Here is a 27076-nt window from a genome sequence, read left to right as displayed (position 1 = left end):
CGTTGAATTGAGAGACGGCTTTGTTTCAGACAATTAAATAATCGTTATTTAATAGAATGTAAGATTCGTTTCCAAATAATTAAATAATTGAAATAATTAGAATGATATAAAAAACTGTGAAACCGTTGCTGTACAAATTTTAAACAACGAAATAACTTCGTTTAAATGTTTAATAACTTAATTTTATTAAAAAAAAAAAAATGAAAAGGTACAATAATAATTTAATATTTCTTTGAATTAAAACTTGAATTTGATATCACGTAATTATGTGAAAGCTTTTTCAAGTGTGTCATAATAACTCTAAAAGCTATTTGCTTACTTTCCCTCCCTCGTAATATTTAATATAATATATTAATAACGAAATATACAGTTATAATCATGTGCAACATCAATACATTTTTAAAAATTGATGATCTTTAACTTCAGACAAATGTTTTTACTCTTTGTAAACTGCCTTAAGATATATCGGAAAGCTAGATTTCTAAAACATCGACTGTGTTTAACGTATTAGAAAATACGAACACGAGCTCTTTGCATACATCTGCCAGAAAGCTCATGAGTTGTTTAAAGTAATGGCATTTGCGACAAAAGGTGTACGACATTTATACAAGATATACAATGCAAATACAACAATCGTATACTCAGCACTTCGTCTACCGGTCGCTCGGATATCAGTTGTCCAAACGGCGCAAAGATATTATTATAATACTGAAGGTAAGTAAATATAAAACCTATAACCTTATAAAGCCGAAACACGCGCTACACGCATGTTGTTTCTTGTGAAATTCTTTAAACGATATATATGTCAGCGACAAAAAACCTTCATCGATTTTTTTTCTTAATAATACATTACTATTACGTAAACAATAAATTTAACTTCATGGTTTTTGGATTTTATAGAATGTACAACAGTATAAATAAATAACTTTCAATTATATATTTTTACAGCACATAGACCAAAAATAACTGGTAGTTTAACAAATATTCAATCATCCGGGGGAACTGTACAATCTCTAACGCCAGATGGATTAGACAATAAAAAGTTAGATGAAGAAGCAAAGGAGGAAGCGGAGGAAAAAGAAAAACGTGAACAATCGCAAAGAGTGCTTAAATATAGTTTTGCATTCTTAGGAGTATTCACCACTGTTGGACTGTCTTATGTAATATATAATTTAACAAGAACTAAATATGACGAACATGGCAATATTATTGAAGATGAATTCTCAAATTTACCATTCTATGAAAGAATATATAAAATGCTCAAAAGAGAATTTAATTATTACACTAAGGTATCAAAAGCACAAATGTATAATTTCTGAAATGAATAATTTTTACTCGCTTTGCTTTTAACTCGATTGTATGCTTTCCAGATGGTGCAAGAACCTAGCAGAAATAAACTTCTTCCAGATCCACTCAAATATCCTTATATTCAACCTCCTTATACTTTGGTACTAGAATTGACGGATGTTCTAGTACACCCTGATTGGACAGTAAGTAGCATATTGTCTTTTCTTCCTTAATTTTAAATTTAACATATTTCTTATAAATATTTATTTTTATTAATCGATCATCTAGTATGAAACAGGTTGGAGGTTTAAAAAGAGGCCTGGAGTGGACCAATTTCTAGAGGCTATAGCTCCACCACAATTTGAAATTGTAGTGTATACAGCAGAACAAGGGATGGTAAGCAATATTAGTTAATCAAATTATCGTTGAATAGTCTTACATATCATTTTAATATAGTAATAACGATAATAATTGCTTGTATCGATAGGTATAGAGATTTTTCTTATTTCATATCCTTGTATTCTAAGCATCCTTAAGTCTTTTTGTTTAAGCAGAACGCTCTTAGCTTTAACATTCTTTGTATAAAATAATATATTGCTTCTATTTGTTCTTCTTTGGGGATTCACAGTATCTCAGGATATTCCATTGCAATATGGAATCTACAGACCGAGTATTGCAGACATTTGTACAGTATATGTTCTTTGGTTTCAAATCCGTACATATTGTATGTTGTACATTACTCCATTTCTCTCATCCTATAAAATATGTTATTTCTACTACTTTTATTAACTTCTTTCTGGATAATCTGAACTGTGTTATGTTCTCTATTATATGTATATTATTTTAATATATCATATACGTAAAATGATGATAAAATATATCATTTATGTAATATATCACCTTTAGACTGTTTTTCCTATCTTGGATATCTTGGATCCTAATGGATATATCATGTACAGACTAGTAAGAGATACAACACGTTTTGTAGATGGTCACCATGTTAAGGATTTAAATGCTCTTAACCGTGATCTTAGTAAAGTAAGTATTGAATCCATAATTTACATCCACCTTTTACATAAAGCAATTTTTGTCTATTATATTTTATTTTATTTGTTACTATTAGGTCATAGTAGTTGACTGGAACCCAAAGAGTACAAAATTTCATCCTGAAAACACGTTACAGTTACTGCAATGGACTGGTAATGACGATGATACGACATTATATGATTTAGCTGCATTCCTCAAAGGTACGTTTCTTTTTACAATCTTGATTAATATATTCTGTAAGTTTAGTTATTTATTTTGTTGGTTATTGCCTTTTAGTTATATTAGCGACAAATGTGGAAGATGTAAGAGAAGTTCTTACTTATTATAGACAATTTGAAAATCCATTAAAAGTTTTTAGAGAGAATCAACGAAAATTCTTGGTAAGTATTACATTATATCTGTGTATTAAATCTTGTTACTTATAATCTATAAAATTTGTTTACAGATGCAAATGGAAGCAGAGGAAAATAAAGCACAGCAAGAAAGTAGTAAAGTACTCACGTCAAAATGGAAGCCGTCTTTTCACTGGGACCGCTAAATCACTAGAAAATTCAATGTAAAATACAAAACTCTGCAAATTGTCATTAATATATTCGTTCATTTTGTCGATGCATATTATGTAACTATTATTGTATAATTTTTGCTATAAATAAATAAGTAATTCGTATGTCGAAATATTTTGTTTTATTATAAAAAATAATTTTAAAATAACTTTATATATATATATTACAATTACATAAATACATATTTTAAGATATTTTACACCCTTTGTCTTTTTCGTACACTTCCCCTTTTTGTAGAACGTGTAGTTTTAACTTTTGGTAAAAGATCTTGTAATGCATTACTGTCATCCAAATAACTTATATCTACTTCTTGAGATACACTTATTAATTCTTGTGTATTAATTGGGGTAGATACATTCTCTATTTCTTCTTGTGATAAAATTGGTGCCTTTGTATCTGCAGATTCTAACCAGTTTAGAACTTTTTGATGAGGTGCTGCTGTTAAAGGCACTGGGACTTCCTCACATATTTCCCACACAGCTAAAAGTTCAGGTGCTAATATATCCATATAGGTGTTTAATTTTTCAAGAGATTGCTTCCAACTTGGTTCAAAACAGTCAACTGAGTCATGCTTATGCTTCAATCGTAACTTTTTATTCGTGAAACCTATCAAGTTAATGCACATATAACAATCAATTTAAATAATTTTATACAACCTTTAACTTTTTTTAAAAATGAATTATCAATTTACTTACTTTTAAAAGGATAATGCATATTTGACTTGCTAGACATTGTAAGAGGTGCTATAGCATCTGCTTCTATGGATACTGCATTTTGCCAAGCATTCAATATACAGAATGATTTACCATTGATAGGTGAATATTTATCTAACGCAATAGCATGTGTTAAGCACTGATAATATATGTCGCCTAAGAAATATATTTAGATTAAAGCTTGCTTCAATTGTCAATATACAATATAAAAAGCAACAAGCTACGTACCAATAGAATTTTGAAGAAATAGAAATATATTCTGAGTGTCATTTTTTATCAGAAAAGAACCAGTATTGGATAGTTCAAACCTATCTCTCAAATATGGATTTAAGCACATTCCCTGCATTTGAGATTCATTTAATGTTTCTTTAATGTGAGGAGGAGTATATGGAAAATTATATGATTGTGGAATTTCACTATCTGTCCAAGTATTTACGATGACTGTAGTTTCACCAGCAATTTGACTGGATAAAACAACAAATTCTTTATCGTCTCTAAAAATGATAAATTAATTAGTTATATATATACACACATACAATTCATCTATAGTTACATTTTTATTTTCTTTTACCTAACTATGACAGAACTTGTAAGTGGTGGACTTTTAAATTGATGAGTCCATTTCTGTTGCACGCACTGCTGCGGAGAACGACTATCACACATTAACATACTATGATAAGTTCCTATATACCTGCAAAAGTTATTTCTACTAGCAACATCTATTGAAAGATGTTCACATTTTTCCAAATAAAATTTTGGACACATTGTTAATACTGGTTGATCAAATGGAACCTATAATATGGAATGTATATTCATCCTTGTCTTATATAGACAAGAAATTATTTCCACAATATATTAGAAATAATAATATTAAAAACAATTAGTATCAATATTTTTATTCTTACCCGAATATCAAGATAATGAAGACAGCATCTATCTACAAATAAAAGAATATTAGGATCTGTGGATTGAAATTTTATACTGCTCCATGAATCATCTAACACAGTGGCTTGCATTATAGTATTACAATTTATTGGTTTCCTAGAAAATCAAAGGTAAATTTAAATTTCTTATTCATAAATATACAGAGCATATACACATTGAAATTATATTCACATTTTAACTATATCCCATAATGTTACACATCTTTCAACATTTACTAAACAATATTGATTTGCATTAATAGTACTTAAATCTGCACCAATATATGGTGTTTTTGATGTTTGTGTATGTATTTCAGTAAGGTTACATTTATTATCATGTTCAGATAATGTATAAAAATTACAATGCCGTTTATATCTACCTAAAACCATACCTATAAAATATTAAATCAAATATTAATTTTATAATTAATAAAGATTTTAAGTTATCAATACTATACTGTCTTTTATCTCAAATACTAGATTAAAAAAATAGGTATGTATGTATACTTACATACATCAACATTGACGTTATGTTTTAATTCATACAATGTACCATTGAGTTCATATTTAGCTGCCTTTTCGAACAGTGGTTTCCATAAAAAGTCTTCTATATTGTCAAGGGGAACACTTACTAAAAATACATTAAAACAAAAGATACAATGATTTTAAACCATAATAAAAAAAAAAAAGAAAATAATTTTATGTTATGTACCAATACCTAATTCTCCCATAAATGGAAAAAGTAAAATATTTTTATTATATAATTGTACACAGTCTATTGATCCTCCAGTATAATACCAATTATAGACCTAAAAGAAATTTATCTGAATTTGAATTTCTGTTAAAAAAACATCTAAAATTTTATGTAGATATCAGTTTATCTTACTCCTTCAAAACAAGGATCTGGATCTTTGTCAATAATTTTTGCTATATCTGCTACATATTTAGGTATCTTAGCAGTAATTGCACCTTTCGTATGATTCCATTTTACATCCTTCTTATGTATTAGTTTCAACTCTATAAAAATATTATCATTAAATATACACATATATATAAATACAAATATAAACTTATTTTATAAAATTAGTACATTTATTATTAGATTTACCTTTCTCATGTTTTAAATAATAGCGCTTCATTCTTTCTATATCACTATTCACATAATTCTTAAGAGTAACTAATTCTAATGCAGGATCTTCTTCATTCAACACTATAATTTAGAAACATATATACTTATGTTCATTTATATATTGATACTTAATTAACTCGATAGACTTACTATTTCTAGGAGCTTTAGCAGGTGGTAGTAAAGGCTTTGGTAAGTCACAATAATAAGGATATTCTTGGTACTGTTCTATAACATTTTCCAACTCAGAATCAGCTGCAGAGAAAGTGCTATGTAAATTATATCCAGGTACTAAATAATGAGGGTAATGTTTCAAAAATGCTGATTTTAATTTATCTTGCAAGTTTGTTTTAGCACGTTGATATGACTTTGATGTTAAAATACTCTGCTTCTCCATTTTAAATATCTTTTATATAGATAGCATGAACATTTTTATGATAAAATTTATTTTATTATTGTTCTTTTTTCCACTTTTCACTTTTTCCACTTTTGATGGAAAATAACACAATTGATAGAAATTATTCCACATAGCATAAACGAAAGGTTAACCAGAATAAGTTCTACAGTCAACATGTTACACTATAATTAGTTTACATTACAATACATATAGAAAATAAAGCAAGGTTTTAGTTTTTTTAAATATTTTTTACATATTCTTAATGATTAATGTTTTTAATGTTTAATGGTTATTAATTAACCCATATTCATAACGCCGGTAATACATTTGTTTACAGGAAAATATAATACACATGCTCAAAACTGTCATAGAATACAAAATTAGATTGAAGCATGTCGTACATTTTAGAAAAACATATTTCAACGCACTCTACATTGTAAAAAATGAATTATACAAATGACTTTACATTTCTGGATCAGTAATGATCTATCTAAAAGATATACCGCAAAAATAACTTTGATCTTGAAATTAATGATCTATAACTATGAGACTACACCCGATATATCTTTTATTATAATTTTACTATTAGAAAAGTAAAGAGTTATTTCAAAGAAGACATTGTGAAAAGAAATATTAGAATATTGAAAGAATGTTACATAAAGTTATTTGAACGAAAATTAGGAAGAAATATAAAAGTTTTAATATCGGTGGAATATTTACTAAATATATAATTCATATAAAATTTTTATTGAGTGTACAATACAGATTATTGTAATAAGTATGAACTTACAAAGAAAATTGGTTTCCTAATGTATTGTCATCTTTCTTTACTTTTTATTCATGTAGAGAATATAGGATATATTGGTATTATATTAATACATTTGTCGATAAAAATATTTAATTATATCATATCATAAAACCTAACATAATATTGAAAAAAATGAGTATCTGTTGATTTATAAATATATTGCGTTAATTAAAAAAATATAAGATAATAAATATGTACTGAGTTGATGGCATTCAAACAGCTATCACAGCATGAACTTTGACGTCACTATATTTTTCCATATACAAGAAATATCACTTTTATACTTATAGAATGAGTACATTTAAAGTTTAATAGTCTTGTACTATGCGGGATGTAAATAATGAAAACTGCTTCATTTAAAACGGAAAATACAATTATACAATAAATAAACTTTACATGTTTCAGTAAAATAGTATTGATTCTGACTTACAGCATAAAAGATATTTTTTCATTATAATCTATATTAATCATCTACTAATATTTAGTGTACTTATTTAATATATATTTTAATCAGTCTGATTTTTACGTGCCTCGTGTACAAATGAGCTGAAAAAAGAAATTATGAGATATCTCACTGAATTTTGTGATATATTACTCTTATGGTCAATACTTGCTTAATTATATTAGGTAAGTTTTTATAACGACATATATATTTATGTCCAAAACCATGTGTTGCATCAATCCTTGTCATCTGAACGCGATTTGTGTCATTTCCATGATAATTTATTGCCGCTTTAAATAACTAAAAAGGATAATATTAATATTTTAAATATTTATATAAAAAATTGTATCCATACCTTTTCACCTAAAGCAAATGGAACAATATTATCATCTTCTGCATGCAATATCATAATAGGACATTGGATTTTTTTTATGTGTTTATCAGATTCAAAACGGAGATAATTATCATAAAATGGTTCAACAATTACCCAATGGAACCATGGTAAATGTTTAAATATCTAAAAACAAGTTTTGAATTTTGAATCTATTGGAAACAACTTTTATAAATAGATATAAAAATAACTTTTAAAAATAGATATAAAGTACCTGTGATAAAGGATGTTCACTTAATTCATCTGCTATATTATTAAATGGTGATTCCAAAAATAAACCTGCAGGCTGAACTTTTTCTGTTGCTAATAATGCCAATACATGAACTGAAACTCTGTAATATAATAATGATTTACAAATTTCAATTTTATTATTAATTTTATCACTTCAGGTAATTGTGAAATTTATACCCAGTTCCTAATGAATGTCCCCATACAAAAACAGGAGCTGTACCATTTACTATTTTTAATAACCATTCAAGTACATATTTACTATCATTAACTACACCTATTTCAGAAAGTTCTGCTTCTTCACTATCACCATAACCTATATTACAGAAGATTGAAGTCATAAATATTTAAATAATAATTTATATTATTTTCTATTAAATTATTTTTAGATTCCTACAACTAACGAAAATTTTTTCTTACCTCTATAATCAAAACATACAACATGATAATCTAAACTCTGGAAAAGTTTATATAATTCTAAACGATGATTGCTTGCTCTATTACCGCTATTACCATGCATATAAAGGAAAATTGGTCGTTTAGCATTTTTTAACATAGTTTCATAATCATTATCAGTTGTAATAATTGAATCATTTAGTAAAGAGTGAGGTAATATTTGCCTGAAAGCATATTTTATTTAATTTGAATGAATTGTATGTATATTTACATAAATATACCAACCATAGTCCTATTTTTACTTGTTGATCAGTTTGTAAATAAAAGTTTCTTGTTCCTTTCATTCCAACTAATTCTGGTTTTGAAAAATCTACATTAAGTGGCCATTGCACTAAAAGTACATGTTTAAACATAAAACTCAATAAATAGTCTATATAAACTTATTTATATTTATGTACTTACCAAAATTTAAAAAAAGAATCTTCTTTTGTATGGTATATGAGTAGTGAAATATAATAGGCAGAAGCCCAAATATAATAAGATATGTTATTATTGATACTTTCATGATCCAAAATAAGTATCTGTAATATACAACATGTTTTTTATATCATTATGAATAAATAACCACATTGTGAACAAATATTAATATATCTGTTTATTCATTATAATATCTTACTTTACAAGAATTTCTTTTTAATTTACTTTATAAGAATAATATAATAACATTGATAAAACTACATATTTTTACATATTACTATCATTATACTCATCCACTTTTTATTTTTTATAAATTATGATTGAATAAGCATTTAAAAATAAATTAAGCTAACTACAAATAAAAGTATATGAATAAAAATACTATGACTCTTTTATAACAAATCGTTAGTAAAACATAAGAATATAATGTATATATAATTATACCTTATTAATTGTATAGGAGATTGATGCATATATTTACAATTTAAATAATAATTATTGCACATTATTTAATGCTTGTAATTTGAAAATTGATCAAATCAAGTACAACACAGAAGAAATAGTTTATTTGTTTTATAAAATATGTAAAAAATTTATCTTTAAATGTTTATTACAGTTTCCAATATTTTAATTCTTTTATGACATATCTTGAATACTATAATAAAAAAGTTAAGGTAAAAAATATTTATTTATACATTTTAACATTATATAAATTTATACATTCTGTATCAAACCATGGCCAAAGGGAATATACATAATCATGCATTATAAATTTTAATAATAAAAGAAACAACATAACAATGTTTGAATATTTATTTAATATATTCTAAAGTAGTTATTAAAATGTATTAGAATAAGGCTACCTATATTTCAATATACAAAACTTTAAAAATATTACTGATACTAAAGAAAACATTTTACAGTTTTAAAAAAAAATTATATTGTTATTTTACATTTTATAAAAATGTATTTAATGAAAATATAATTAAATATCTTCTTTATCTCAGAAATTACACAAGCTTAATAAGAATTTAAAAAAAAAAACAAAGATATACTATGATTATAACAGAGTGACTTACATTCTTGCATACCAAATATCATGAACGGCGAAAGGTAACAGTGCAGCTAATAGTAGATAAGTTGTCTGCATATTTGTTAGTAGCTATCAAACATAAGGTACCTTTTCAAATCCCTCGTTAATGTAATACATTTGTCTGTGTATAAGGCATGATAAGCTACTACTACACATTAATAATACAATAATAATTCAATTAACTAGCATATTTTATATCCATGAAAATGTTATCATCAATATGAATTATAGTAAATTCCTCATATAGATTAAAAAGTTTCTCAATATTTCCTAATCTTAAATTTGCCAGAACAGATAAAAATTTCCATGTTATAAATAAGTGTCAACGTGCAATTATGAAACATTAATTTATATATTTCCATAAGAGATAAGATTTCACAAATTGTATTATGTACTATATCAATAAAGCTTTATCACTGTATTTAACAATTTTATTATTTATTAAACAATTTGAAGTATAAAATAAAAATATTGTATTTATAAAATAAATAAATATATTTAAATTAATTTAAAAATTACATATTAAAATTTTTGGATTAACGTAAAATAATATATATGTGCAAGTCTTTACAGTAATTTTTTAATATAATCATTCATAAAACTAAAATGAAATAGAAAAAAATTCTATAATATTATACATATTATGAGTAAAGTAAAACATATTTATTAAACAAATTACGATTCTAAAAACTTAAATATTTTGAAAATAATGGAAATAATTACACTTACTTTTTAAATACTTCTTACATTAACATTTCAAAAGGTTAGTACTTATAAATGTAATGCAATTATGCAACAAATCTAAGATTAAAAGATAAAGAATTAGAAACAGGAATGATACCTCTTTTTAAAACGTTTCTTTGGTAGCCAATATACCATTATAATTACAAATTAGTAAAATTTGTAGAGCAACTTGTATCTCTATCTGTAAAGTATAGAAACACCAGTATATATAATTACGCTTTAATTATGATTCCTAGTCAAATACATAAACCATTACATTCTACACAAATATGTAAGGAAAGAACGAATTTTCAAAAATTTCCTGCTTCAAATTACATTTAAATAGAACAAATTTTTCAAATCTGTTATTTAGTGCACTGTCACATTTACTAATAAAGTAATCTCACAGTCACAAGAATATATGGTCGCATATAAAACGAATCGAATATTACGTTGATTAGGCAAAATGTGGGCAATATCATAGGAAGAGCCGGAGAAAGCATACTAAGAGCTATAAATCAATTAATATTTCAATCAATTATTTCTTCAGAATTTTTTAAAATATGTCGTTTAAAAATTAAACTATAATAAATGTTATTAAATTCTTACATTGCAAACTATATTCCATAGAGTTTTTAGTTTTTGGTCTATAAACTAACAATAAAAAGAACTAAACAAAATACTATAATATTACAAAACTATCAACAACTATCAAATTTGAACGTAATTGTTGTTTCTATAAATATTGATAATTTATACCATCCTATTAAAATTGCATCTGTTACAAAGCGAAATTGCACAAATAGTAATGATGGTAAAATTTTCTACTAGATATTTTTATACTTATAACAATTTTTTATATTAAATACAATTTCATAAATAGAAAAGAAATTGTATAATTATTATATAATTATAAATTAAATAATATATATTCATGATTATTATTTGAAACTTGATTGGTTGATTTATTTTCTAATAAATAGAATTATTATAATACATGCATATATGAAATGTATGTAAGATATCAATTTGACATCAAAAAAATGTACCATAATATTTTTACATTTTCATTATATTTTATTTTTCTACTATGGATAGTGACATTCGAGTTTCATTAGTCGGTAACTAATAGTTGCAGACGCAATAATCAAATTCTGTTTATGTTTACTGCCTCGTCTAGCTGCATCACAGACACATAAACAATTCTCAATACTCTCTATGGAAAACCGTCCGAAAATTGAGTCGTGTCTAATCGTGGAAAATTAATATAAAAGTTCAACAAAACCTATATTCTTACGAGATAGACAAAGACAAGGAGAGTATCTCCGTCTTTGTCTGAAATATTCTTAGCGTATCACGCATGCGCAAAACGAGAACATTCTAGCCTTCTATGTTGATTTTTTACAAATAGTCAGGACTCAATTTTCGGACGGTTTTCCCTAGTCTTCTGTATATGGGTGTCAACACCTGTTTATACAAATGATCATGTGTGAAATATTCTAAAAATGCTCAGTTTGACATGGTCATAACATTTGAACCACTGCATATCGTAACTTTAAATTTGCAATTTCAGATTCTACGCATCGAGAATTACAGAATTACACATAAAAAAGTCAATAATTTTTAGACCCCTAAAGTAAAATTTATCTAAATTCTCTTTTGGAAATTTGAAATTTTTAATATTGTAAATTTATAAAATTTCTGTAATAGTAGGGAAGAAATTTCCTTTATTTTCATGGATTAAGGTGACATTACTATGAGAATTTAACATGGAGTATAACAGCGAGGTAAAGTGCATAATATGTATGAAATTCTTGTAGGGTTTTACTAAAGTTTGATAAAAATGAAACTACTATTGCATTATATAGTAATTATAAGTAAGTCTTAAATACACAACAGATGGAATCCTTTATGCAAAATGATAGTGCAAGATGTCGTGAAGAAATTATTTCGCCAGAAGAACAATCATTACTGCAACTCTTGCAAAAAGGAATGTTAGAAACAAATGAAGAAAATATAGCTTTCAGGAAGGAGATATCATTATTATTGAATAAATTAAACTTGGAATCACAATCTTTGCCTAACGACATCAAAGAAGGATTACAAAAAATAGCCTTGCTTTTAAGATATGAAAAACTAAGTGATTTTGATGCTATTACTCTGAATATAGTGAGTGAAAGAAAGAAAATAGAGGAAAAGAAAAGACAGTATGAAGAAAAACAATTGGCGTTATTATATGATGATCATTCTAGAAAATATACTATTTTTTCAAGGAAACTTAATTGTTTGCAAGAGGCTGTAAATTCACTTGAAAGCATTATTGAGAATTCTCAGAAAGAGCAAGCGGATATTCGCTGTAACCATGTTTCATTATTTACAAAGTTAAAAGAATATCAGCAAACTGCAGAAAAGTTAGAAACTGACTTAGCGGATATGCAAGTAGAAGATCTTTATCCCAAAAAAATATTAAATAAATATCATAGATATTTAGAAATGTCAGGTGAATTGGCAGAACTTAATCAATACCTTAGTCAATATAGAGATTTGCCACCAAATTTACTACAAGCTAAAGCTCTAGTTGAAGTTAAAAAAAAGGAATATGAAAGTTTAAAGAACACACTTTTAGAGAAAACAAATTGAATGATAGGTATAACAGTATTGTTAATCAATATCTTACTTTATAACTTTTTCACTTTTATACAATAATAAAAAAAAAAAAAATATGTATGTACAAACATCTTATACAAGTCTTCTATATTTAAAAATTATATTTTGATTGTGTTTGTTTTCTGGTTAACCTATTTTGTGCCCATTGATTCCTCAATTTCATTTCCATGCCCTTAGTTTGATTTGCTAAGTACATTATTTGGTGTTTTTTTTTTAAACAGAGAATTTATTCCACCACCTTGCATAGAGTAGTCTTTGCTAATGAATGATCATATCTCGCGACACTAGGAGCCTTACCCCCTCTATGGTAGTCTTCAGATCGTGCATACGACCGCGACAGTAACTTTCAGTTTTCCTGCTGTTTACATTTCAATGATAGCACAATTATCTAGTATTGAACGATAAAACTGTAAAATAAAAGCCGTGGCAATAATAACGTGGTATTTCAAGCGTAATTAAAAAAAGAATTCAATAAACGTTAAAAATTACATATAACAGTAACAATTTCGAAGTAACTAACTTATTTCCAAAAGATTGATTCTAACCTTAATCTTTCTTTCTTAAGAAAAACGTAATTTGCAGATGAGTCGCAAGGAAGCATTATCGCAATTTATTCAACAAATACATGGACGTCCTGTTGTCGTAAAGCTAAATAGTGGTGTAGATTATAGAGGTAACATATATTGTGGTGCATTATAAAACGGTTCATTAATTACGAAATTATTTATTTTCTAGGTGTTTTAGCTTGTCTTGATGGTTACATGAATATAGCTCTCGAACAAACAGAAGAATATGTAAATGGTCAATTAAAAGACAAGTATGGCGATGCTTTTATTCGTGGTAATAATGTCTTATATATCAGTACACAAAAACGTAGAACTTAAGTAAAATAAATATATAATTTATATTAAGCTTTTGTTTACTCTACCTTATACAAATATCTAGATAATGTTCTTATGAAATCTTTAATAACAGATCATTTATTTGACATATCTTTTTAACTGCTACATTAATATTTTAATATAAAATTTTTTTATATTTTTACAAATTGTGTTATAATATTTTTATTCTAAATTTTATGACTTTTATCTGTTTTTTGTGAATTATTTTCAAGCTCATTATTCTCTACATATGGAGTTTCATTGCTTTTTGGTTCTTCAAGTTTTTTTCTCTTGGCTTCTTCCTCTATTTCTTTAAATCTTGCAAGTCTTCTTTGAATAGCTTGTTGTCTGTTTCTTTCTATACGTGCTTTTACTTCATCACTCAATTGCGAAGAAGTAGAAGCATTAGTTACAGATTGAGAATTCATGGTATTAGACTGTGATAATAATTTATCAAATACATCATTGTTAGTAGTAGGTACATTAATTGCTGTCTGTTGCATAACTTGTTTTTGTTTTTCTATTTGTTCTGCAATCAATAAGTCAAATTCATCAATGGGTTCATCTTGTACTATATTTTCTTCAGCATCTATGTTATCTTCATTAATAATATCATTATCTTCATTAATCATATCTTGTCTATATTTTCTTATAAACACCTGAAGATCCTTTTTAGTACCTAATTTCTCTAGTCTTTCAAGAAAATCATCAAAGTCCAATTTAGGAAACAGTCTGTGCCCCCAATGTTCTAGTCTTTTCATAACTCGATCCAAATCTAACTTTTCATATCCTTGTCCATGAAACTTAAACCCTTCAAAATATTTTTCAATAGTGTGAATTCCTTTAGGACCCTTTAAACGTTCTGTATTTAATTTGGGTAAAGGATTTCTTACTATATGTTTCTTAGATGATGATGGATCAATTCTTCTTACAGTATTCTCTTCTTTACTTTGATCATTTTCAGAATCTGAATTCTTCTGAACATTACCCTGATCTCCATCTGACTCTTGATTTTCATATTCAGCTACTATGTCGTGCTCATCTTCTTCATCGTAATCAGAAGTATTCGATAATGTCGTCATATTCAACAAGTTGTAGCGCCACTTTGTATATGTATGTATGTATGTATGTATGTATGAAATACTAAATTTGCATTTAATGTTCTCAGGTTGTTCTTAAATACAATTAATATTTGAACACAGGAAATTTTTTACTTTGCTTTTTATCAATTAATATTTATTCCTTAGTAAGTGTACAATTGTAACGGTAATCTAGCCGGTCAATAGTATTTAGGTTATGTTCCAAAACACACATTTACATTTTACTTAAAATTCATTATCATCTTGAGAATCGTAACTAGTATTTCCCTTGTCCATAAATTTATCGAATTCACCATTTGATTTATTCATTCTTTCTAAGAGAGATACTAATAATTTTTTGTTTAATCTATCGGTTTGCGTTATTTCTCGCACAACAGGCTCACAGTTTACAACCGGAGGGCGTTCCGTTATTTGTAGTTTCTGTAACGTATCGTTTTCTTCCTTCATCGGTGTTCCTGGCATTTTGTATTGTTCGATGAAAATATCACGTTCCACAATTACAAACTTGATTTTGTGAGAAATAAGATTATGTGATCAGTAATAATAACCTTACAGGCAACAAAATTCTTTAACCTATATTTAAGTACATACTACATACTATCTTCTGCGCATGTAGATAACTTAAAGAATTTTGTGCGCGCCTACATATGTATGTACTATCATTTCAAACAGGTTATTTCAGCATAATAAACTATTAAATGTTCGTGTTTCTTTAAAATTTAATAAAATGGATATGTAATAACAAATACATGTGAATTCGAGTTTCGTATTTTAATTTGTTCAGCAAATCTAAAATCAAATGTATTGCATCTATAAGATAATTAATTATAACAAATATATTTGAAATTTTAAAAAATCATATAATTTGTTTAATTCAATAAAAGATATTCCCAAAGAAATAAAATATTGTGTTTGCTACAAATAACCATAGCACATAGCAAAATAAAAATCTAAAATGTTATCTTATTTTTTCCATTAAAGATAGATTATTAAATGAATTTGTGTCTTTTCAAAAACAAAGATTTATCCAATTATTCGTTATTTAGAATATGTTTAAACGTTTCGTTCAAACATGTACAAAGTGCAAGTAATTATGATTTCATTTCCACATAAAGTTCAAATTCCTATCACATCGTAAAAGGATTTTATGTAATTGTCGGTTCCAAGTGTAAAATTTTCATATGATACAGATCGTAAGTTGACTCTGGGTTAGTGCGGTAAACTCGGAGTTTCATCAGTATCGTAAGAACTTTGGTACCGTACGGAGTTATCTAGTGAAAGTCTTGAGAGATACAAATATATTTTGTATTGTCGTCAACTTATAAAATTGTCACTCAAAAGGAAACCAGGAATCAAGGTAACTACATCTGTTGACGTGATTTATAAAAAAACTAATTATTCAACCTCAATATTATACTCGAACGGGAACTTAAATCTTCATTTTTATCTTGTAATTTAACGAAGTTTACTGTAAAAATTATTATAAATATTGATATCTCAATATTTGTGAATTTGAATAATTAATTGAATTTAGTATATAATGTATAATAAATAATTAATCAATTTAACGGTCATATTTTATTGAACAAGAGAAATAAGCATTCATACTTCAATAAGTATAACGAATTCATAAATGATACGTATATGAATGTAATATTTATTAACTTCAATACACTATATACATATACGTATGTAAATTCTTATATAGCGTGATCAGCAATTCCGGATTGTCACTTTCCAGTGATTCGTTATGTTCAATCGTTTTATAATTTTTTTTTAGTCGTTTTAATATTTAGTATTAGAAAGAGGTAAAAAAGTATGTTTTATTGGTTCAAAAAAAGACGTATCCTTCTGCAATAAACCATTGATTGGCTAATTTAATGGGATCGTATGTTTATTTAGCTGAGGAATCGACCAATCACGAATCTCAACGTCAATAGAAAAAGCATAATGACTACGTTTATCAAATATTGTCATTTATTCTAAATCGTATATATCATAGAATAAATAATAAAACATAAACATCACTGAACATAGTGAAACGTTATACTATATATATATGTGTTCATATTCCTTATTTAAATGACTATCTTTACGATTCTATTTTAATATTTTTTATAATAACGTATAATTACTCGTTAAAATAAAAGTTGCTAATTTGTTGATAAAATACTAATAAAAGTTCACTATCATTACATTGAATGAATATTAACAATTACTCTTAATAACCTTTTTCCATTTCTTTCGTAATCTCATAAAATAAATTATTTGAGTTCATAGACTCATTTTCTTCTTTTCGAATGAATCACATTATACTAAGAATTAACGGTATTATTCCCAGTGGAACACAGGGAAAGAGGATTGGGATAGAAGGAAACTTCTATCACAAAGATATCAATAACGTTGACATTATTTCTTTTTACATAAGAGCTTACTGGCTATATTTACGTAAATTGATGTTTAATAACGATGAGATTGTGATAATCTAAATATACATACTGCTCTCAGTTTAATGATTATAAAGATTACAGTTTTCTGAAATGAATAAGCTGCTAAACGAAGAACGGATTGTGCTGTGTTGGATTGGCAGTCTCAGTCCAAATGCCCCAGTCCTAAACCCAATACATATCCCATTAATAATTTTTTTTTTGTCTATTATGAGGTACAAATTGAAAACAAAACGTATATTAAGGTTAAAAACTTATTAAAATGGTCTATTAACCCTTTTTGCGCCAACCGAAAGAATTGTACCTAAATAAAGAATACCGAACCAATTTAATGTAATTTGGTAAGGTTTGAAAAAAAAATCATAAAAAATAGTAAGAATGATATTTATAAAATTCAAAACGGAACATATTACGAAATAAAGGAAAAATAAATTAATGCCAATTGTATTTCAATATTTGTTGAAAATTATACTAATAATACTCATCCAAAATCAATCGGAAAAATGGAAAAATCAGTTTTCTTTTATAAACAGTATTTGCAAATAAGAAGAATCATTGTTTGGTCATAGTTTGATGTAGAACACGTAGTGTAAAGCATAAATACTGCATTCTCAATTATTTGTAACAAAATTTCTAATATCAAGATACAAAACTAAATGATAATCCCATGATTACTTGCTGGAAAATAAGTGAGCTGGTATAACATCACTGAAATAATATTCTAATATTATTATAAACATCTATAGTTATCCGGCTATTGAAAATGTGTAATATTTACTTATTATTACTCACACAGATAATTTATAATTTTGCACAGATTACAAATTGTGCGTGATCTCTGCACAGGCCCACCAAAAAGTTTATTCTCGTCCTATAGATACAAAATTATTTTGTGAAACATAAGAAGATACTCTATTTTAAACAGTATTAAATACAACCTATGACTACGGCTTTAAGCAAATCTCCCGTATCGAATTTTTATCTTACGGCACTAGCATATAAACAGTTAGTTAACAAAAAGTTAAACCCATAAACAATTTTTTCAATTTGTGGAACATCTCACACAGGGCTTCCGCAGAAAAATTCAACCATTTATAACGTTTTATAAACTTATTTTGAGATGGGGTTCTATCGCGATGCGAATAGTAAGGCGTCATCGCATTAGCAACGATAAATCGTTGTTAACACTTTTCGCAACTGTTGCTAATAATGATATGACGTTGATCGGCACCAAAGGGGTTAAGACCACAGTCGAAAAATAGGGGGGTCACAGATACCCGTTACTGATACCCGTATCTGTAGTCGATAATCGTATAAAAAATATATTAATTTTTGTAAAGATGTCGTGTGTCGTTAATAAACACTATTTTAATTATGGCACACTATTATCGAACAGACTGTACTTGACGCCTATAATTAATGAACTTTTAATTACAACGAATAATTATAATGATTAATATGACGATTATTATGCGTACTTTTTTGTAAAACTCTATTAGAATATTCTATATAAACTTAGAATCAGACTGCAAGTAAAAACAGATTGAAAATTTTTTGTTCTAAACATTGAGTCAGAAATAAATGATACAGACAAAATAAATTCTTTAGATTCATAATTTAATTAATTATATATTTCGAAAGAACAACATATAATAAATATCATGTTGGTTTTGAGATATTTTTTTAAGTTTGATGCATAATAAAAAATTATATTCCTAATATAATTGTTCATTTCCGAAGTTAATTAAATATTAAAGTTGCAATTTGACTTTAATTACATATTAACAGGGAAATATCATCTGTTGTTACATAATCTAAAATTATCAATGTCATGTCGTTTCTATTTTTCATGTAATAACAGGAATTTCTTCTCGTGTCTTGCGTAGTAGTATTCGGTAAATAAAGTTGAAATACTGATATGAATATATTATGCATAAATAATTCTTTATGTAATGTGTTATAAAGTCCAATTATTCTTTTTTACTCCTCGTTATCTTATTTATAATTTTTATTACTTTTTAGGTATGTATTTAGCACAGTAGTCAAAGTCGTTTATAAAAACAACAAAAGGATTTAAGAACGATGATAAATCAATTGCTGAATCCTTCGACGTTCTTGAATTAATTTCTCCTCGATTGTGCTTTTTTCGCGTTGATAGATTCCCAAGTTTTCACGAATATATCAAGAAATAATGTTGTTAATATATAATCTTGTAACAATCTTTTTTTGTGACAGTAAAAATTATTTTGTTTTTTAAAAAAATCGGGATTGAGGTACAAAAATTCGAGAACAAGGTTAAATGTACCGCCGAAAGGCAGTACGATATTCTGTTATTGATTTTCGCTAGTCGAACAATACCTTTGTAGTTTCAGCAGGCCAGTGAACTTCAAATTTCATCTAAAATGGTTATTCTACTTTTTAAAGGTATTTCTTAGAGTTTTACTAATTGTAGATGAAATATTGGACACAGAATTTATATAAGTTATACGAATATTCCGACTAATTTGATAAATTATCACTAAAATGATAATTTGATGAACTATCACTCGATGAGAAATTACGATGTCATAATACCATAGCATGATTTAAATTCAACCTACATATATACATATACATATACATATACATGTAACAAATCAACTTCGCTGACGTTTAAAAATAATTTATCGTTTACTGTATGCGATATGGCTAACTGTTACTGTTATATTTATCAAGTGCACTTTGTTCACATCATCTCATGTCTAGAGTACACAAGACAGAAGAAAATTAAAAGAAGTAGGAAAAAATATCGCATTTAGTCTAATTAGAACATCGTTATTCTGATGATTATTAAAAATATATTTTGAAGGCCTATGAGAAACTTCGCATTATTATACAAATGGCTATAAGTAAACAATTCATAATAATGAAAATTGCATACAAAAATATCGCGTTCACGAAAGTTTTCTTTTCTTTTATTTGTATTCACACGATGCGGTTTAATTACATAAATTAAACTTCCTCCCGCCTCTACTTTTCTTCCTCTTGTATACTACAATCGATATTACATAAATTATTTATACTTGTTGGATTTAAACTATAAAAGATCTGGTTATACATAACGTAATATACATCTTTTCATTTAAGTTGACTTAAGTTTTAAATTCAAATTAATTTTGAGATCGTGAGATCAAAGATTACTCCGTACCTTTTGGTACAAAGTTTAGTGCAGGGCACTTCATATAATTTTGAAATAAATTTGCGCGATGTTGAAAAATACATTAAGTTCATACCGCATTTCAATATTTTTAATATATTTGGATAGTTTTGATTTCCGACAATAACGAATTCGTGAAACGTACCTAATGTTACAATTTATAATAATACGTTATGTGTAGTAATATAGTAACGGAATCATTCAAATCGTTCGATCGTATATAATTATTATGTTGAATTTAAATAAGTCATTGCATTTGAAAAAATCACACTGCATTCATTCATGCAATTGTTATTCATACTATAAAACAAACACATATACACTATTGTAACACATATAATATGTGATTTTAGATAACATGAATACGGTACAGCCGCTTCAAGCAAATGAAACAATAAAAGAATTTACGATGAACAATAAGGTACGACAGTAAGAAAATGATCAAATAGCAAACTGAAAATTTTTAATTTAATTTTTCATTTTTAATACCATTTTTATACAGTGAAAAAAGAAGAATGATATATTGGTATTTTCAATATTACAGGATATAGCCAGTGAAGGTTCCTATTATCCGAGTAACGAAACTGGTCTAGATGGTGAGAATCTATGTGATTCCTGTATTAAAAAGTTTTGAATATACGAATATAATATATACAGGGTGTCCTAGCTGAAGGAAATTACTTAATTATTTTTGTGTCTTTGTTTTTAATGTCATGAAAAATGTTTGTAGATATAAATGATTTCTAACGGGGAACATCATGGAAGAGAAAACTTTTGATTTGTTCATTTCTTCTTTTTTTCAAAGTATTTACCATCATTTTTTATCTAAGAAGCAATGAGAAAAGCACTTAAATATGCTTGAATTATGACATTTAGATAATCTTGAACACTAGAAGGCCTTGAACACTAGAAGGATAGTAAAATTATAAAACGATATTTAGATGGTACGGTATTTATGTTAAGGTTAAATGTTACATACGGTTTAAATATTACTACATTTTGGAGGTGAGATTTGATGATAACTATTAATTTATGTTTATCGTTTATGCCTTCGATAAAATTTTCAATCTAATCAATTATTCACAGCATGAAAGAGTTGAACAGATTTACATTTGTAATAAGGCGAAACGACACGTGAGAGAAGTTATGTCCTTGTACATATAAAGTGCGGGTTTCTGATCGCAAGTTTCCGATCTAATATGTGGAGATAATTAAGAACTTTGAACAAATCAATAATGTTGAAAATAAAAAGCTATCTCTCAGAATATATAATTTATTTTAAATTTCAAATCGTAAATTTATATACTATTCCAACATTGCCTCAAACTCATCTGAAGGTCATGATTCAGGCATATTCATATGTAATTTCTCGCCTGCTACAAGATATAATAGAAAAAGATATACGTTTTGTACATAAAAAAATGACGATGAGCGAACAACAATTTTTCTTCCATGATATTCTGCTTTGGAAATTATTTAATCAATCATCAAATTAAGTCGTACTACAGACTTTTTTTATAGTATTAAAAACAAAGAACATATTTAAGTGGCCTTCTTCAGCTGGTACACCCTGTATGTTATCATTATTTATTATTTATGTCATTTATTCTATTTTTATAGGACCTGATCAAATTTTGCCCGCTGATAGTTTCACGACTACAAAAATAGACGGACGTGTACGAATACACTTAAATAACGAAGATCTTAAACCTATATCAGTTCCTGGATTATTGTCAAATACAGTTAGAAAATATCCTAATCATATCGCTCTAGCAGCAGCACCTGATGAAACTGGTCACAGAAAAACATATACTTTTAAGTAAGCAATCTATAGACAAATTATCAAAACCTGTATCATATGAATCATTCATTTCGTCACTTTATATGTTTAGAGAGTATGAAAATCAAATAAAAATCGTGGCGAAAGCTTTTCTAAAATTGGGTTTAGAACGATACCATGGAGTTTGCATTCTAGGATTCAATAGCCCGGAATGGTTGTTCTCAAATCTCGGCGCTATATACGCAGGGTAAATATCTACGTTTCTGAGGAAGATCTATAATATTTAATTTCAATATTTCACAAATAATTTGCAATTCATTTAGAGGAATTGTTGCCGGAATATATACAACCAATACTCCAGATGCATGTCAACATTGCCTTCAAACTAGCCAGGCGAACATAGTAGTAGTCGAAGATTCGAAACAATTGGACAAAATATTACAAATAAGACACAATCTTCCTCATTTAAAAGCAATTATTCAATACACCGGCACACCGAACGAAAAGGACGTCTTAAGCGTAAATCATCTTATCTATAATCTATGATATCGAATTCATTATTATCAAGTGAATAATAATAATAATTTCTTTACAGTGGAATGATTTAATAAAAATCGGAGAAGCAGAATCTGATGACAAATTAAACGAAATTCTGAAAAGAATTGCAACGAATGAATGCTGTACTTTGGTTTTCACGGTACAAAAAATCAATTTTTTATGAGAATACTTTTACGAAGTGCCATAAAAACAAATATGTTTTTTTATTTACAGTCAGGTACAGTTGGGTATCCGAAGGCTGTAATGTTAAGTCATGACAATCTTATACATGATGTTCGATCTATGAACAAAACTTATAAATTTAAAACCGGTTGTGAACATGTAATCTCTTATTTACCTTTATCTCACGTTGCAGCACAGGTAAATTATCTAAATTTTTCGTTTGAAATTTTTAAAATTATATATTATATTATACAGGCAATCCCACATAACGTCAAGAGTAAATGATGATTCTACGTGCAAAAATAAGACGAAAATGTAAAATGAAATTTTTTGTCCAAGACTCCCTTTTAGAGAAAATCGAGATTGAACATTTATCAAGTGTATTTGAACATGGCTAATTTTGGATTAAACAAGAGTAAATGATCGACAGAAAGTTATTTTACATGTGAAAATGAGTTGAAGAAGTGCAATAAAATTTTTTTACAAGATCTTTTGTTTTCAAGAAAAATAAATTTGAAAAATTTATTATACGCGTATACTAGATCAATTCTTAACTAAACATGTTCAAACTCTATCTTCTTTAAAATGAAAATTTTAACGGAAAAATTTTATTCTACATATATTTGACTCGTGTTTACATATAGAATAACTTCTTGCTGATTGATTACTTATACTTAATCATTACTTATACTTAGCCATGTTTAAGAATGGTTGACAAATTTTTAAATTTGATTTTCTCAAAAACAAAGCCTCGGACAAAAAAATTCTATATCTTCGTATTTGACATATTGTTGCATATGGAATTACCGCTTAGTTGGTTGACTAAATTATGCGGAACAGTCTGTATATGTTGTAATTATATAATTTTTTTAATAATTCTAGGTAATCGATATATATTACTGCATATATATAGTTGCTACGTTACATTTCGCGGACAGCAACGCTCTTAAAGGCAGTTTAATTAATACTTTACTTGAGGTACGACCTACCATGTTTATAGGTGTACCAAGAGTATGGGAGAAAATATACTCTAAACTGCAAAGTGAAATTAATACTGGATTTATTAAAACATGTATTGTTTCTTGGGCAACATCTCAAGGATATCATTACAATGTAAATAAAATGAATGGTAACGATCACAAACATTGGGGCTATATCTTTGCCAAATGGCTAATTTTTAACAAAATAAAAACAGCACTTGGTTTGGATAGATGTCATCATTACATTACTGCAGCTGCCCCCTTAAGTACACAAATCAAAGAATATTTTTTAAGTTTAGACATCCCTATACTTGAAGCGTATGGAATGTCTGAATGTAGCGGTGGACACGTTTTAAATTCACCTGAACATTTCAAGTAAATATTTAATTACTTTTGTATACGATATCCTATTTAAATTGATTGCCGTGAATATTTTAGAAACTGAAAATATTGATGCTGAAAAATATTTCAAATAAAAGTTAGATGAGCCTGGGTGACATTTCTAAAATTAATTTCTTTTTAATTTAGGTTGTTTGCGTATATAGCAAATTTTTTAAATTTAGGAAACAAGATTGACCTTCTTCTACATATCTATCTACAAAAGACTAACATTGAATTATATATCCTTTGAAACTATTCATTCATGTCTGAAATATTTTTTATCATCTTCTGGACACATTCACAATGACCGATTTAAAAAAATGTATATTCAATTAAATTTCAATAATTTACTACATTGATTTTTTCTAATCTATTTGATATTCAGATTAGGTTCTGTTGGTTCTACTATTCCTGGACTTAAGACAAAATTAGATAATCCAGACAGCAATGGTGAAGGAGAAATTTGTATGTATGGAAGACACATATTTATGGGATATCTAAATGAACCTGAAAAAACAAGGGAAGCATTAGATGGAGAGAGATGGTTACACAGCGGTGATCTAGGGAAAATTGATTCAAATGGATTTTTATATATTACAGGTAAACTTATTTTAAAATATAAATTCTTTTTAATTTCTCAATGTTAGTCTTAATATATTTTTGTACCGAATGTAGGAAGAATAAAAGAATTAATTATTACTGCTGGTGGAGAAAATATACCACCAATTCATATAGAAGAGCTAGTATTAGCTGAATTGCCTGCATTAAGCAATGCTTTATTGATTGGAGACAAACGAAAATTTCTTACCATATTAGTTACTTTAAAGGTAAGATAAGATTTCTAAGTATTATAATATTTACATTACTGTTATTTATATAATTTGCATGTATTTCAGACTAAAGTTAATACTGAAACTGGTGAACCAACAGATGACTTCACTGAAGAAACTTTAAAATGGTTACAATCTATTGGAAGTACATCAAAAACAATTTCTGATGTTTTAAAAACACATGATCCTCTTGTAAGTTTGTATATACCAAAAGCTTTAGTAAATTGAGAATAAATTTTGATATTTATTGAACATTATCTATAAGCTTTACATTTTCTTAGGTATATGAAGAAATTGATAAAGCAATTAAAAGAGCCAATACGAAATCTATAAGTAATGCACAAAGAGTACAGAAGTTCCAAATTTTACCAAAGGATTTCTCACATGCCACCGGAGAATTGGGACCAACACTTAAACTTAAAAGGAATGTTGTTTATAAAAAATATGAAAATTTGATAGAAGATATGTATAAGTAAATATTTAAAAAGGTCCTACTTATTACTTAAGGGAAGGACAAAAGAAAAAACATTTCTAAAATAAATACAGAAGTTACAGAAGTTAAAATATGCCTACATAAAGTGCTTTAATATTTAAATTAATTATGAAATTACACAATTTATAAAATTTTAATGTAATATTCTCACTACTAATTTACATGTTACTTGAATTAATCTTAATTACTAAATATTTTAAACAAAATTTAATTTTAAAACTTCCATAAGATACTTATTCTCTTATAACAACTATAAAGAAAGTAGACACAAATTATTTTTTTGAAATTTGGTATAAAACATTTTGTGATTTATTAAAACTAAATTATTGCTTAATATATTTGTCTCTGTGACAATAAAATTTACTCTAATTGTTTTTTGATATTCCATTAAAAAATGGATAGATAAAAGTGACTAAAAATAAAATAAGTGCCTATTTCACATTACTGTAAATAATAATTTTTAGATCAAATTATATTCATATCTTTAAATACATATGAGTATATGAGTATATATATGATATGTGGGTATTGAATATATGTAAAATAAGTTTAATATTATTACATTAAATATCTATATATATAAAATATAAAGATATAAAAAAAACATAAATTTTATTTGGGAGATGTAGGATATAACACTTAAATAATATAGTGAAATAGTTAAGTAATGTATGTATTAAAGGGTTTTTTAAATTACATAATTGATACTTTTATTCAATTTATTATATTTAGCTGAAACATTAATGAATAAAAAGATTACAAATTTTTTCTAATGTGCTTATTTATATATGTATCATAAAAGTATTTCTTAATATATACCTAAAAGCTATAATTAACTGATGATGTAATAATAAAATTATCTTATATAAGTGCACTTTTTTAATATTTTACTATAGTAATTATGTTTAAATATAGAAAAATGTATTACTAAATATATATTTTATTATTTATACAACAAAATAAAATTATTTAGATTTCTATATGCTT

The 27076-nt window shown here is 26.6% G+C and overlaps 7 protein-coding genes across 14 annotated transcripts; 4 read left to right on the top strand and 3 right to left on the bottom strand.

Moving 5' to 3' along the window:
• The first annotated feature begins 506 nt into the window (after positions 1-506).
• On the top strand, positions 507-3009 carry LOC139988288 (mitochondrial import inner membrane translocase subunit TIM50-C). Its single transcript, XM_072005516.1, has 8 exons — positions 507-714; positions 949-1289; positions 1371-1490; positions 1576-1683; positions 2194-2325; positions 2411-2534; positions 2611-2714; positions 2780-3009. Exons 1-8 carry the CDS (start codon positions 573-575, stop codon positions 2870-2872), a joined length of 1164 nt encoding a protein of 387 aa, XP_071861617.1. The 5' UTR covers positions 507-572; the 3' UTR covers positions 2873-3009.
• A 22-nt stretch (positions 3010-3031) lies between these two features.
• On the bottom strand, positions 3032-6426 carry Taf1c-like (TATA box-binding protein-associated factor RNA polymerase I subunit C-like). 2 transcript variants are annotated; one of them, XM_072005478.1, is made up of 11 exons: positions 5813-6426; positions 5642-5743; positions 5420-5550; positions 5252-5342; positions 5045-5164; positions 4727-4913; positions 4516-4651; positions 4182-4402; positions 3839-4104; positions 3593-3766; positions 3032-3503 (listed from the first exon to the last, which is right to left on the bottom strand). In XM_072005478.1, exons 1-11 carry the CDS (start codon positions 6054-6056, stop codon positions 3094-3096), a joined length of 2082 nt encoding a protein of 693 aa, XP_071861579.1. In that variant the 5' UTR covers positions 6057-6426; the 3' UTR covers positions 3032-3093. The 2 variants fall into 2 exon arrangements, with proteins under 2 accessions (XP_071861579.1, XP_071861578.1); XM_072005477.1 differs by having other exon boundaries at positions 4727-4925; positions 5813-6425.
• A 669-nt stretch (positions 6427-7095) lies between these two features.
• LOC139988291 (lysophosphatidylserine lipase ABHD12) lies at positions 7096-11198 on the bottom strand. 5 transcript variants are annotated; one of them, XM_072005521.1, is made up of 11 exons: positions 10892-11198; positions 10733-10816; positions 9878-9960; positions 8784-8902; positions 8607-8712; positions 8346-8545; positions 8106-8241; positions 7912-8029; positions 7662-7823; positions 7479-7606; positions 7096-7410 (listed from the first exon to the last, which is right to left on the bottom strand). In XM_072005521.1, the coding sequence occupies exons 3-11, from the start codon at positions 9946-9948 to the stop codon at positions 7371-7373; spliced, it is 1080 nt and encodes a 359-aa protein (XP_071861622.1). In that variant the 5' UTR covers positions 9949-9960; positions 10733-10816; positions 10892-11198; the 3' UTR covers positions 7096-7370. The 5 variants fall into 5 exon arrangements, with proteins under 5 accessions (XP_071861622.1, XP_071861623.1, XP_071861620.1 ...); XM_072005522.1 differs by lacking the exon at positions 10892-11198 and adding an exon at positions 9243-9453 and having other exon boundaries at positions 10733-10750; XM_072005519.1 differs by having other exon boundaries at positions 10733-11198.
• A 504-nt stretch (positions 11199-11702) lies between these two features.
• Positions 11703-13384, top strand: LOC139988300 (uncharacterized). 2 transcript variants are annotated; one of them, XM_072005534.1, is made up of 2 exons: positions 11703-12359; positions 12435-13384. In XM_072005534.1, exon 2 carries the CDS (start codon positions 12514-12516, stop codon positions 13252-13254), a length of 741 nt encoding a protein of 246 aa, XP_071861635.1. In that variant the 5' UTR covers positions 11703-12359; positions 12435-12513; the 3' UTR covers positions 13255-13384. The 2 variants fall into 2 exon arrangements, with proteins under 2 accessions (XP_071861635.1, XP_071861634.1); XM_072005533.1 differs by having other exon boundaries at positions 11703-12401; positions 12514-13384.
• Positions 13385-13622: 238 nt separating this feature from the next.
• On the top strand, positions 13623-14192 carry LOC139988308 (U6 snRNA-associated Sm-like protein LSm6). The gene is made up of 3 exons (XM_072005544.1): positions 13623-13792; positions 13864-13954; positions 14017-14192. Exons 2-3 carry the CDS (start codon positions 13864-13866, stop codon positions 14163-14165), a joined length of 240 nt encoding a protein of 79 aa, XP_071861645.1. The 5' UTR covers positions 13623-13792; the 3' UTR covers positions 14166-14192.
• LOC139988296 (TIMELESS-interacting protein) lies at positions 13990-15491 on the bottom strand. The gene has a single exon (XM_072005528.1). The coding sequence runs from the start codon at positions 15242-15244 to the stop codon at positions 14351-14353; it is 894 nt and encodes a 297-aa protein (XP_071861629.1). The 5' UTR covers positions 15245-15491; the 3' UTR covers positions 13990-14350.
• Positions 15492-16457: 966 nt separating this feature from the next.
• Bgm (acyl-CoA synthetase bubblegum family member 1) lies at positions 16458-26862 on the top strand. 2 transcript variants are annotated; one of them, XM_072005481.1, is made up of 13 exons: positions 16458-16619; positions 21259-21326; positions 21450-21501; positions 22526-22724; positions 22798-22932; positions 23009-23204; positions 23281-23382; positions 23457-23603; positions 24288-24760; positions 25152-25366; positions 25442-25593; positions 25663-25788; positions 25878-26862. In XM_072005481.1, exons 2-13 carry the CDS (start codon positions 21264-21266, stop codon positions 26070-26072), a joined length of 2055 nt encoding a protein of 684 aa, XP_071861582.1. In that variant the 5' UTR covers positions 16458-16619; positions 21259-21263; the 3' UTR covers positions 26073-26862. The 2 variants fall into 2 exon arrangements, with proteins under 2 accessions (XP_071861582.1, XP_071861581.1); XM_072005480.1 differs by lacking the exon at positions 16458-16619 and adding an exon at positions 20097-20133.
• Positions 26863-27076: the final 214 nt, after the last annotated feature.

This window comes from Bombus fervidus, chromosome 6, assembly GCF_041682495.2.
Source record: "Bombus fervidus isolate BK054 chromosome 6, iyBomFerv1, whole genome shotgun sequence".
Lineage (NCBI taxonomy): Eukaryota > Metazoa > Arthropoda > Insecta > Hymenoptera > Apidae > Bombus > Bombus fervidus.
The sequence above is the reverse complement of the archived record's forward strand: the minus strand, read 5'-3'. Positions and strand labels throughout refer to the sequence as shown.

Coding starts and splice junctions, on each gene's coding strand:
- LOC139988288 (XM_072005516.1), top strand. CDS start 573: ATGGCATTTGCGACAAAAGGTGTACGACATTTATACAAGATATACAAT. Junction 715..948: donor ATATTATTATAATACTGAAG/GTAAGTAAATAT, acceptor ATATTTTTACAG/CACATAGACCAAAAATAACT. Junction 2,326..2,410: donor TTAACCGTGATCTTAGTAAA/GTAAGTATTGAA, acceptor TGTTACTATTAG/GTCATAGTAGTTGACTGGAA.
- Taf1c-like (XM_072005477.1), bottom strand. CDS start 6,056: ATGGAGAAGCAGAGTATTTTAACATCAAAGTCATATCAACGTGCTAAA. Junction 5,343..5,419: donor CAGATCCTTGTTTTGAAGGA/GTAAGATAAACT, acceptor AATTTCTTTTAG/GTCTATAATTGGTATTATAC. Junction 4,403..4,515: donor TTCATTATCTTGATATTCGG/GTAAGAATAAAA, acceptor TCCATATTATAG/GTTCCATTTGATCAACCAGT.
- LOC139988291 (XM_072005519.1), bottom strand. CDS start 9,948: ATGCAGACAACTTATCTACTATTAGCTGCACTGTTACCTTTCGCCGTT. Junction 8,903..9,877: donor GATATTTGGTATGCAAGAAT/GTAAGTCACTCT, acceptor TGTATATTACAG/ATACTTATTTTGGATCATGA. Junction 7,607..7,661: donor CATTTGCTTTAGGTGAAAAG/GTATGGATACAA, acceptor TATCCTTTTTAG/TTATTTAAAGCGGCAATAAA.
- LOC139988308 (XM_072005544.1), top strand. CDS start 13,864: ATGAGTCGCAAGGAAGCATTATCGCAATTTATTCAACAAATACATGGA. Junction 13,955..14,016: donor TAGTGGTGTAGATTATAGAG/GTAACATATATT, acceptor TTTATTTTCTAG/GTGTTTTAGCTTGTCTTGAT.
- LOC139988296 (XM_072005528.1), bottom strand. CDS start 15,244: ATGACGACATTATCGAATACTTCTGATTACGATGAAGAAGATGAGCAC.
- Bgm (XM_072005480.1), top strand. CDS start 20,112: ATGGTTATTCTACTTTTTAAAG. Junction 22,933..23,008: donor CTCGGCGCTATATACGCAGG/GTAAATATCTAC, acceptor CAATTCATTTAG/AGGAATTGTTGCCGGAATAT. Junction 25,594..25,662: donor CCATATTAGTTACTTTAAAG/GTAAGATAAGAT, acceptor CATGTATTTCAG/ACTAAAGTTAATACTGAAAC.